The 12,477-nt window shown below is 39.6% G+C and overlaps 1 protein-coding gene across 2 annotated transcripts in view; it reads left to right on the forward strand.

Annotated features, from left to right (window-relative positions):
* The window catches only part of LOC139550561 (corticotropin-releasing factor receptor 2), a 75,824-nt gene that overhangs the window by 53,946 nt on the left and 9,401 nt on the right, over positions 1-12,477 (forward strand). For both annotated transcript variants that reach the window (XM_071361517.1, XM_071361518.1), the window contains 7 exons: positions 1,530-1,615; positions 3,236-3,342; positions 3,683-3,800; positions 3,899-4,052; positions 8,381-8,441; positions 11,664-11,736; positions 12,119-12,204. In XM_071361517.1, coding sequence (XP_071217618.1) covers positions 1,530-1,615; positions 3,236-3,342; positions 3,683-3,800; positions 3,899-4,052; positions 8,381-8,441; positions 11,664-11,736; positions 12,119-12,204 — 685 coding nt within the window. The remainder of the gene's footprint in view (positions 1-1,529; positions 1,616-3,235; positions 3,343-3,682; positions 3,801-3,898; positions 4,053-8,380; positions 8,442-11,663; positions 11,737-12,118; positions 12,205-12,477) is intronic.

Raw genomic sequence — 12,477 nt, forward strand, 5'->3', positions numbered from 1 at the left:
CAAGTACTAAGTCATGTTTTGCAGAGGGGTCAAATACTTATTTCCCTCATTAAAATGCAAATCAATTCATAACATTTTTGACATGCGTTTTTCTGGATTTTTTTGTTGATATTCTGTCTCTCACTGTTCAAATAAACCTACCATTAAAATTATAGACTGATCATTTCTTTGTCAGTGGGCAAACGTACAAAATCAGCAGGGGATCAAATACTTTTTTCCCTCACTGTATGCATCTGTTGGTCACGTATAATGTTTTCTGATGTCAACATTGTGAACAGAGTCCCCCATGGTGGAGGTGGGGTTATGGTATGGGCAGGCATAAGCTACGGACGACGAACACAAATGCATTTTATCGATGGCAATTTGAATGCACAGAGATACCATGACGAGATCCTGAGGCACATTGTCGTGTTATTCAACCGCCTCCATCACCTCATGTTTCAGCATGATAATGCACGGCCCCATGTCGCAAGGATCTGTACACAATTCCTGAAAGCTGAAAATGGCTCAGTTCTTCCATGGCCTGCATACTCACCAGACATGTCACCCATTGAGGATGTTTGGGATGCTCTGGATCGACATGTATGACAGCAATATCCAGAAACTTCGCACAGCCATTGAATAGGAGTGGGACAACATTCCACAGGCCACAATCAACAGCTTGATCAACTCTATGAGAACGAGATGTGTGAGGCATGCAGCGCGACAAATATTTTTTGAACCTTTTTTTTAAAGGTATCTGTGGCCTAATCTATTTTTTTTGTTTAGTTTATTAATTTGATCATATAAAAAAACAAGCACACATAAACCTTGAAAAATCCATACATGCACATGAATACAATAATTGAGGATAACACACAGTAAAGTTTGGGACTTATTTCCATTATGGTCCTCTTAATTTATTTCAATTGACTGATTTCTTTATATGAACTGTAACTCAGTAAAGTCTTTGAAATTGTTACATGTTGCGTTTATATATTTGTTCAGTATATTATCGACTTACTTCATAACTGTTACTACAAATGAATGATTGTTGTTTTACTATTATCTACTTATCTTAAGTACAGCACATTAATATGTATTGTGTAATATTGAACTCAACACAGATGGCAAGAATAAATTCATACATTTGATATTTGGCCAATAGGAGCAACCAGCTATGAGTACACATCTTAATTTGAACACTCTTTTGTACTGAGAATTTTCCTGCACCACAGGAAATGCAGATGAGCTTTGCGATTTACATAAATTCACTGAAAATCCACACTAACACACAGTTATATTAACAGTATTGCACTTTTCATGTAGACTACTTTTAGCCAGCTGATAGCCTAACCACTGATCAAGCAATATTATGGAGTAAACGTTCAAATTCTGTTGCTGAAGGATTATTTTGCTGTGACAGTATAGTTCAAATTAAGATCCTACATCTGTATATTTCTGTTCACTCTATTGAATGTACCTGTACTTGAATTATAGCCCATAAGTAATGTGACCATACTTTTACAATCCTCTCACTCTTTTCGCAGGGAGTGCTTACAGAGAATGCATGGATAATGGAACGTGGGCTCTGAAGAGCAACTACTCCAGTTGTGAACCCATTTTGGAGGAGAAGGTTGGTATAACTATTGGTTACACAGATCAAACCCTGTGCCTTCTCCTTTATTATGCTTATTGCAAGTAACCTGTTAGAGACAACGTTAACAACCAGAACCACACACACTACATAACCAAAAGTATGTGAACACCTGCTCATCGAACATCTCATTAATGCGTTAATATAGAGTTGGTCACGCCTTTGCTGCTATAACAGCCTCCACTCTTCTGAGAAGGCTTTCCACTAGATGTTGGAACATTGCTGCGGGGACTTGCTTCCATTCAGCCACAAGAGCATTGTGAGGTCGAGCACTGATGTTGGGCACTTAGGCCTGGCTCGCCGTCAGCTATCCAATTCATGCCAAAGGTGTTCCATGGGGTTGAGGTCAGGGCTCTGTGCTGGCCAGTCAAGTTCTTCCACACCGATCTCAACAAATAATTTCTGTAAAGACCTCGCTTTGTGCACGGGGGCATTGTCATACTGAAACAGGAAAGGACCTTCCCAAGTTGGAAGCACAGAATTGTCTAGAATGTCATTGTATGCTGTGGTGTTAATATTTCTCTTCACTGGAACTAAGGGGCCTATCCCGAACCATGAAAAACAGCCCCAGACCATTATTCTTCCTCCACCAAACTTTAAAGTTGGTACTATGCATTAGGGCAGGTAGCGTTCTCCTGGCATCCGCCAAACCCAGATTCATCCGTCAGACTGCCAGATGGTGATGTGTGATTCATCACTACAGAGAACGCGTTTTCACTGCTCCGGAGTCCAATGTTGGCGAGCTTTACGCCACTCCAGCTGATGCTTGGCATTGAGCATGGTGATCTCAGGCTTGTGTGTGGCTGTTTAGCCATGGAAACCCATTTCATGAAGCTCCTGACTAACAGTTCTTGTGCTGACGTTTCTTACAGAAGCAGCTCTAGCAGGGCAGAAATTTGATGAACTGACTTGTTGGAAAGGTGCCATCCTATGATGGTGCCACATTTAAAGTCACTGAGCTCTCCAGTAAAGCCATTCTACTGCCAATGTTTGTATATGGACAATGCATGGCTGTGTGCTCGATTTTACATACCTGTCAACAACGGGTGTGGCTGAAATAACCAAATCCACTAATTTGAAGGGGTGTCCACATACTTTTGTGTATATAGTGTAATCAGATCAACCTGTTAGACACGATGATGTACAATATGTCCTAGATAACAACAATTAAAATTATATCTTTGGAATGATTGTGTAACATGATTAGCGGATTATTTTCATTTATACTTTAGGACATTCAAAATTATGATATTTATGTTTGCTGCTTTACTGATGTCACAAATACGGAAAGATTTTCACATATAGTGCAGAATTAGTTGTGGCATAATTACCTTACTTGTCTGATTAGGGCATATTTATGGCACATTTACGATATAATAACAGTTTATTTATTCTTACTAATCCAGTCAGCTAAAGTATGTAATTTATCATCAGAATGTTTCACATTTCCATTTGTATGTATTATCGATATCTTTTGAAGGTGAATTGTGCATTGCAAATGTATGTCTCTGTCAATGTGTATATAACCCCTTTATTTTTTATTTAACATTTTGTGTCTATCGAGATTTTGAAGTAGATCTTGTGATATTCTCCCCACAGAGGAAATATCCAATGCACTATAAGATTGCTCTGATCATCAACTACCTAGGCCACTGTATTTCTGTGGGAGCTCTTGTCATAGCCTTCATTCTCTTCTTATGCTTAAGGCAAGTACAGAAATAGTACCCTTCTAAATGTATCTGCAGTACATGTGACCTCTTACAAAATAATGAGTGAAATTTATGTGAACTGCAGGACTGCCCTCCTATTAGGCTAACTCGCTTAATGTCTTTTAAGTGTCTATGTAAAGTATACACTGTGTTATGATGCTTGTTAATATAACACTTAAAAAAATATATATGTATCTTTGATCAAGTAAATTGCACCCAAGAATAAAATGTGGTCAAATGTATACTTGTCGCCTACTATAGGAATATGTTTTTGACTGGAATATTGTAACTTTAGGTATGTAGACTAAAACATTGTTTTCTTTATTTCCGTCTCTAGGAGCATAAGATGCCTTCGAAACATAATCCACTGGAACTTGATAACAACCTTCATTTTGAGGAATGTTATGTGGTTCCTACTTCAGTTGATTGATCACAATATACATGAGAGCAATGAGGTAACTGTTGTTACATATGATCATTTACAATTCACATGACTGTTAGGCTTTTTATTGCACTAATAACTAACTATGTTTGTTTTCCTATCTTTCTACAGCCTTGGTGTCGTCTTATAACGACTATATATAACTATTTTGTGGTGACCAATTTTTTCTGGATGTTTGTTGAAGGATGCTACCTTCACACAGCCATTGTGATGACTTATTCAACGGACAAGCTAAAGAAATGGGTCTTCTTGTTCATTGGCTGGTGTAAGTGCATTCTAATTAATAATGTTCAGCATCAGCAAGTGTTTGAGTACCAATTTACTACGTCAGACTATGACAAGTGTTTGAGTACCAATTTACTACGTCAGACTATGACAAGTGTTTGAGTACCAATTTACTACGTCAGACTATGACAAGTGTTTGAGTACCAATTTACTACGTCAGACTATGACAAGTGACTGGCTTCTATCATAAAACTGCATAAGGCACAATTGACGCCGCCTAAATATGAAACATGAAATGGCAGTTATGATGTTTACCCTCTTTTCAAAAATCATATTGTCACCTCCATGAGCCATTGTGACAGTCTGGTTAAAAACAACTGTTTCTAGAAATAGGAATATAATTTTACTGTAGCTGTAAGAGATAAATCCCCACATATTACATAGAACAGACCAGTGATTTTATGAATACTACAGAATGCCTGAGTATACCTATGTAGACAATGTAGCTAAATATCGCTGATTAGCAAAACAAAACTCCATTCCATTTCCCTCAAAGCACCTTGAGAGATGAAACTAAAAGCATGTATTTTCAAGAAAAGACCATATGCTATCGGATTGTGGGGGAATCAGCGGTGGTTGTGCATCATTTCAGGCCTGTGATTGAGCGAGTACTTGACGGGACGGGCAGCAGATGCATCCAGTCATCACCACATAAATGACCCAGGCTCACCTAGAGCTGAAGTGTTAGTGAAAGCACATTGCAGTCAGGAGAGACTAGCACTTATGTTAGAAGCTGACTCACACCATGGAGAGGCACCTGAAATGACACGAGTAGGCTTGAGTCATTCGGCTGAGCTCAGCTCACTGTGGGCCATCTTGTCGTTTTCTTTATGTAACATGTACAGTAGTGTAGGACTTTATGTGCACTGGAAAAAAACATTGATCTGAATGGATATGTATATAGCTCACATTTAAGTGAATCATCCCAAATAGCTCTTTGTACTTATTGTAGGCTAGTGTAAAAGCCTGGGTATAGTAAATACATCCAGTATAGTTATTAGAAATCTCATCTTGGCCCCAAAATGTAATTAACTAAAGTTTGTTCACTCAATTCAGTTACGTGTAGTGGAGGTGTTGTGGAGTTGTTTCATTCCATTGGTTTCAGCAGTGGGATGTGTTGGTGTCAGGAGTGGGATGATGGTCAGAATTAATTTTATACATTTACATTTAACAAAATGTTTAAATTGATCTAGCAGTCTGTCTGAACAGTTATGTCTTTGCTATGCACATTTATTCTGTAAGAAGTGAAAACCTTGCACAGTAGTGGATAATTTGTCTATATATGTTATAAGTTAAGATTGTAATCAGGTTCTATGTTGGTTTTATTGGGATGTCTTTGAGCAAACCCTTCAGTAATTTACTCAGTCTGCCACAGTTCCACTGATGATCAAGTGGTTTTCATGCGCAGGCCTCAGCGTTGAAGTGGAATCTTACAGTATTTGCAACATTGAATTATGATCTCGGTCCCGTGTGGCTCAGTTGGTAGAGCATGGCGCTTGCAACGCCAGGGTTGTGGGTTCATTCCCCACGGGGGGATCAGGATGAATATGTATGAACTTTCCAATTTGTAAGTCGCTCTGGATAAGAGCGTCTGCTAAATGACTTAAATGTAAATGTAATCTCTCATTTCAGGCATTACCGTGACAAGACTTGGTTCTTACTCTTGTGAATCATAATTTCTAATCAGTATGTCTGGCATGTGGGTTAATTTAACATAGACTTTCTTCTCTTTTTCTAGATTAGAACAACTATGCGTTGTCTAGGTATTATCAGGGCACAGGGCGAGACCCAGATGCAGACACGGGAGGCAGATGGTTCAAGTCTCTGATATTTATTATAATCCAAGGGGCAGGCAAGAGAATGGCCGTGGACAGGCAAAAGATCATAAACAAGGTCAGAGTCCAGGAGGTACAGAGTGGCAGGCAGGCTTGAGGTCAGGGCAGGCAGTATGGTCAGGCAGGCGGTTTCAGAGTCAAGGCAGGCAAGGGTCAAAATCGGGAGGACTAGCAAAAGAGAGATAAGAAAAAGCAGGAGCACAGAAAACACACTGGTTGACTTGACAAGACAAGACAAACTGGCAACAGACAAACAGGGAACACTGGAATAAATACCCAGGGACTAATGGGGAAAACGGGTGACACGTGGAGGTGGGTGGAGACAATCACACAGACAGGTGAAACAGATCAGGGCATGACAGGTAGTTGTATTTATTGTGGATCCCCATTAGCTACTCTTCCTGGGGTCCAAACACATTAAGGCACATGACAAAATAAATCGCGATTAATTAGGGGGTGGGAGGCCCAGAGGTGGCAGAACGGAGTACTCTGGTTGGGGTGTAGGGTTTGAGCATAGTCTGAAGGTAGAAAGGGGCAGTTCCTCTTGCTGCTTCGTAGGCAAGTACCATGGTCTTGTAGTGGAAGCGAGATTTGACTAGAGTATGTGGAGGAATGGGTGAAATGGGAGAATTTATTACGGATAGACTTCTCCCCATCTTAGCTACCATTGCGTCAATATGTTTTGACTATGACAGTTTACAATCATGGGTTATAAAACTCGTCAACTTGCTCAATTTCCACATTATTCATTACAAGATTTTGTTGAGGTAAAGGGCTTAGTGAATGGTTTATTACAAATGCAATGCTTTTAGTAAAAAAATGGCACTAGCTTATTACTTGCCACACATTCTAAAACTGACTGCAGCACTTTGCTATCACTTACTGTGATAGCTGATGTGTATACGTAGACACACTGGCTTTATTCAGTGCCAGTGACAGGTCATTAGTAAAGATTGAAAAAGCAAGGGGCCTAGACAACTGCCCTGGGGAATACCTGACTCTACCTGGATTCTGTTGGAGGCTTCCTTAAAGAACACCTGCTGTGTTCTGTTAGACAGGTAACTCCCAATCCACAATATAACAGGGGATGTAAAGTCATAACACATACGTTTTTCCAGCAGCAGATTATTATTGATCATGTCAAAAGCTGCATTGCAGTCTAACAAAACAGCTCCCACAAGCTTCTTATTGTCATTTCTTTCAACCAATCATGAGTCATTTGTGGAAGTGATGTACATGTTTAGTGCCCCTCCTTATAAGCATGCTGAAAGTCGGTTGTTAATTTATTTACTGTGAAATAGTATTGTATCTGGTCAAACACAATGTTCTCCAAAAGTTTACAAAGGGTTGGTAGCAGGCTGATTGGTTGGCTGTCTGAGCCAGTAAAGGTTGCTTTGCTATTCTTGGGTAGCGGAATTACTTTTGCTTCCCTCCAAGCCTGAGGGCACACACTTTACTGTAGGCTAGATTGAAGAGATGGCAAATAAGAGTGGCAATATAGTCCGCTATCATCCTCAGAACGGAGTACTCTGGTTGGGGTGTAGGGTTTGAGCATAGTCTGATTTTTGTGTGAATAATAATTAAGAATTATTTATATATACATATTTATATTAAAGTAATAAGCATTAATAATAAGAACAACAATCAGGATGTTGTGTCCAATGGGGTAAATGCAGATTGACAAACCGCATGCTTCAGCCTATGTATATTTTATAGCCCCTATGCTGCAGCAGTTGGGCTATAGGACATAATGCTTATTGCTAATAACACATCTGATAATATAGACCATGCATAGGCTACAAATAATTTTTACATACATTTAACCAATATGTTATTGGGCCCATTTCTGGAGGTGGAAATTCTATTTTAGATGGTGTCAGCATACTTTAAAAAAAATCATGAGTTTAGAGTAGAATGTCCTTTTAAAAAGTCACCAGAACTGAGCTTCTCAGTCCTACATATAAATTATCCCAGGGAAGACCCCGGACCCCCTAAGCAACGGGTCTGGAACGGGTCTGGAACTCACAGTTTAATACATAAACAAAATAATCCTCAATCCCTAAAAGCATGATGGCCATGACTTTCTTACATGAAAGGGGAGGTTAACTTGGCCCCAGACAATCAATCTGAGATCAACTTAAGTTTCATTTCTGGGATCTTTTTTTATTTTTCTTTAACCCCTGAATGTAAAAAGTGGAATAGCTTTAACTTTATCTGTCCAACACTAGAGACCAAGAAGATAAGACGTTCTTAAGCCAGATCAAAGTAGAACTGGACGGATCCAACTGGCCTCAATGGATTCCCTTAATTTAATCTCTGTAATAGCTGCTAAACACAGCAGCCTGATTCTAATTTAGAGCATGTCCCTACTCCCTAATGATATTAACACTATCACTCAGACGTTGTAGTCTTCAATACTTTTAGATGTGATGTTTATTGGCAATACGTTTTTCTTTTTTTATCTTTCTTTCAGGCATTCCATGTCCTATAATTGTTGCATGGGCCATTGGGAAGCTTTACAATGAAAATGAACAGTAAGTGCACATTTCTAATTAACAACAACAGTGGAATCTCAAGCATTTTATAGTAAGTAGTTTGTGTTGTAGACATTTTGCTGTATTTGATAACCTTTGATGGAGTGCATAGAAACCTATATGTATCACGTTTCAGGTAAGACACAAATGCAGACTGTGTTGAAGTAACAATGTTTATTACAGCAACAGGGGCAGGCAAACAACAGGTCAAGGCAGGCAGGGGTCGATAATCCAGAGTGGTGGAGCAAAGGTACAGGACGGCAGGCAGGCTCAGGGTCAGGTCAGGCAGAGGTCGGTAATCCAGAGTAGAGGCAAAGGTGCAGGACGGCAGACAGGCTCAGGGTCAGCGGCAGGCAGAGTGGTCAGGCAGGCAGGCTCAGAGTAAGGACAGGCAAGGGTCAAAACCAGGAGGGCGAGAAAAAGAGAGAATGGGGAAAAGCAGGAGCGAACTGGCAAACAAACAAGACGAACTGGCAACAGACAAACAGAGAACAGACGTATAAGTACCCAGGGGATAATGGGGAAGATGCAGGAAGACGCCCATCTTCCCCATTATCCCATTACGCCCATCTTCCCCATATATACGTGTGTTCTCTGCTTGTCTGTTGCCAGTTCGTCTTGTTTGTCAATTCAACCAGCGTTTTGTCTCAGCTCCTGCTTTTCCCCATTCTCTCTTTTTCTCGCCCTCCTGGTTTGGTGGAGACAAGCACAAAGACAGGTGAAATAGATCAGGGCGTGACAATACGTGTATGTCCTGGTAAATGTGTTAGTCACAGATAAACCTTGAATGATGTCTTATATCCTTTGTGGTACAGTGTAGTAATTACGCCTTTCTGGCGCAGGCGTTCCGCTAGCGACCCACCTCGACAACATCCGGTGAAATTGCAGAGCGCCAAATTCAAAATACAATAAATGCAATATTAAATATTCATGATAATACAAGTGTCATACATGATTATTTAGCTTAGAATCTTGTCAATCTAACCGCATTGTCGGATTTCAAAAAGGCTTTACGGCGAAAGCACATCATTCGATTATCTGAGGTCAGCACCCCACAACAGCATATTATCCTAACAATCACAGGCGTCACAAAATCCCAAGTAGCGACAAAATAAGTCACTTACCTTTGAAGATCTTCCTCTGATCGCAATCACAAGAGTCCCCGGAACACAATGAATGGTCGGTTTGTTCAATAAATTCCTTCTTTATATCCCAAATAGTCCGTTTAGTAGGCGTCATTGAGTTCAGTAATCCACCCGTTCAGAATGCAGACATAGGAGTTCCAAAAGTTACCGGTAAAGTTTCTCCAAACAAATCAAATGACATCTCTAATTCATTATTAGGTGCTCTAATATCTAAATAAACGATAATATTTCATACGGAGCGAACTATTTTCAATCGGAAAGGAAAAGAACGCAGCTCGTTCCCTCGGTCACGCGTGCAATGAGACTCGTTTTGCCTTAGGACTTCCTGAGGATAAACATAAACCTTGTTGATTTTTCAGAATACAAGCCTGAAACCATGTATAAAGACTGTTGACATCTAGTGGAAGCCATAGGAACTGCAATTTGGGAGGCGGAAGTCTTTGTTTTCAATAGCTTAACCTTTGAATTGGCTGACAGGTCAACAGAAAAAAAATGTGTCCTCGGGTTTTCGCCTGCCAAATCAGTTCTGTTATACTCACAGACATAATTTTAACAGTTTTAGAAACTTTAGAGTGTTTTCTATCCAATACTACCATGCATATGCATATTCTAGCTTCTGGGCCTGAGTAGCAGGTAGTTTACTTTGGGCACCTCAGTCATCCAAACTTCCGAATACTGCCTGCTATCCCTAACAAGATTTATTTAAATCCTTTTAGTATTGTGGAGAAACTACCAATACTGATTCAAGATGATTCAGCAATTTACTGTATTGTAGGTGTCAGAGGCATTCGCAGTAGCATTTACAAGAGTATAATTCATGTTATCTAAAGGTATTTGATAGATAAGGGTATTTGAAATTGTTATTTCTGTCCTTTTTAATACAAGAAAGTCAGACGTCAGTTCATTAGTTAGAGGTTGTGTTTTATAGTTTTGACTTTGAGGTCTATGCTGCTATTATAAAGGTACTTCTCGGAAAATTAAGAGTCAACATTCACCCTCCAATACATTCAGATCTAATTTCATTTCATTCATAGTAGCATTTTCTGACTTGGGTTCTCTGGAACAGAGGTGTCATGGCCATAGGGGGCACAGGGGCACGTCATTTTTATCCAAGCCAAACTTGGTGCAAAACCATGCCCACGAGTAACCTAGCAACATTCAAAGCCGCGCTGATTGGTCAGAGTTCAGATGTTCCATGTGACAAAGTAAATGTGCGTGAGAGAGAGGAAGAATGCTTTTATATATAAATATATAAAATTATGTTTCTGTAATACTACAAGCCACCTAGCAATTTTATGAAGTTGGCTTTAGCTAGCCTAGATAGGTTTCCAATCTCCCAACCTCATAACTAGCTACCAAGAAGCCATTTCAGGTTATCAATCAAGTTAGATAGCTAGCTTGTCTAACTATCGTAGCCTGCTGGCAAGGTTAGTAGACTTTAGAAAAGCAAGCAATTACTATATGTACTGAATAAGACTCACATTCCTTTCAATCTTTTACCCAGTTTTTAGCACCAGTCAGGATGATACAGACAGCTCAAGAGTTATGCTTAGATATGCAGAATTGAGCATAATGATTATGGCTCTAGATTGTGTAGATGAAGGGGAGGAGACAGGTTAAATAAGGATATTTAAGCCTTGAGACAATTGAGACATGGATTGTGTATGTGTGCCATTCAGAGGGTGAATGGACAAGACAAAATATGTAAGTGTCTTTGAACAGGGTATTGTAGTAGGTGTCAGGCACACCGGTTTGAGTGTCTCAAGAACTTCAACGCTGCTGGGTTTTTCACTGTCAACAGTTTCCCGTGTGTATCAAGAATGGTCCACCACCCAAAAGGCATCCAGCCAATTTGGCACAACTGTGGGAGGCATTGGAGTCAACATGGGCCAGCAGCCTTGTGGAACGCTTTTGACACCTTGTCGAGTCAATGCCTCAACGAATTGGGGGCAAAGGGGGGTGCAACTCAATATTAGGAAGGTGTTCCTAATGTTTTGTACACTCAGGGTAGATTGATACAAATGGTTAATATGCTACGTTTTGAAAGAAAAGCCATTCGTTTAATGTTTGTCAACAGATGCTGGTTTGGGAAAGAACCTGGAAAGTATATTGACTACATTTATCAAGGGCCGGTCATCCTTGTTCTTTTGGTAAGTAACAAGATGGTCATCTATCACTGTTTACTCCCGAGTGACACAGCGGTCTAAGTCACTGCATCTCAGTGCAAGAGGTGTCACTGCAGTCCCTGGTTCAAATCCAGGCTGCATCACATCTGGCTGTGATTGGGAGTCCCATAGGGCGGCGCACAATTGGCCCAGGTTTGAACGGTATAGGCCATCATTGTAAATATGAATTTGTTCTTAACTGACTTGTTAAAGTTAAATAAAGGTTAAATTAAAGAACATTTTAAAATAAGCTGCTCTAATGCAACAACACATGTCAGTTCCTCAGTTGTTGTTTTTTCATTACTAAAACATTATGTTCTACATAATGAACTCATAATTAAAGTTTTCCATCTGTATTCTCTGCTAGATAAACTTCGTTTTCCTCTTCAACATAGTAAGAATTCTCATGACCAAGCTGAGAGCTTCTACCACATCAGAAACCATACAGTACAGGTGAGTCGCTTCTCCTGTGGGGTTGTTATTTGGAATATTGCATGCCATATTATGCCACCTTTACTTGACCCCCATTTCATATCTTTGATAAACATTTTAGATGAGATTCTTTATACTTAAATAAAAGTAAAGATACCTTAATGGAAAAGTAAAAGTGAAAGTCACCCAGTAAAATATTACTTGAGTAAAAGTCTAAAAGTATTTGGTGTTAAATATACTTAAGTATCAAAAGTAAATGTAATTGCAAAAACATACTTAAGTATCAAAAGCAAA

Source organism: Salvelinus alpinus, chromosome 23 (assembly GCF_045679555.1).
Source record: "Salvelinus alpinus chromosome 23, SLU_Salpinus.1, whole genome shotgun sequence".
Lineage (NCBI taxonomy): Eukaryota > Metazoa > Chordata > Actinopteri > Salmoniformes > Salmonidae > Salvelinus > Salvelinus alpinus.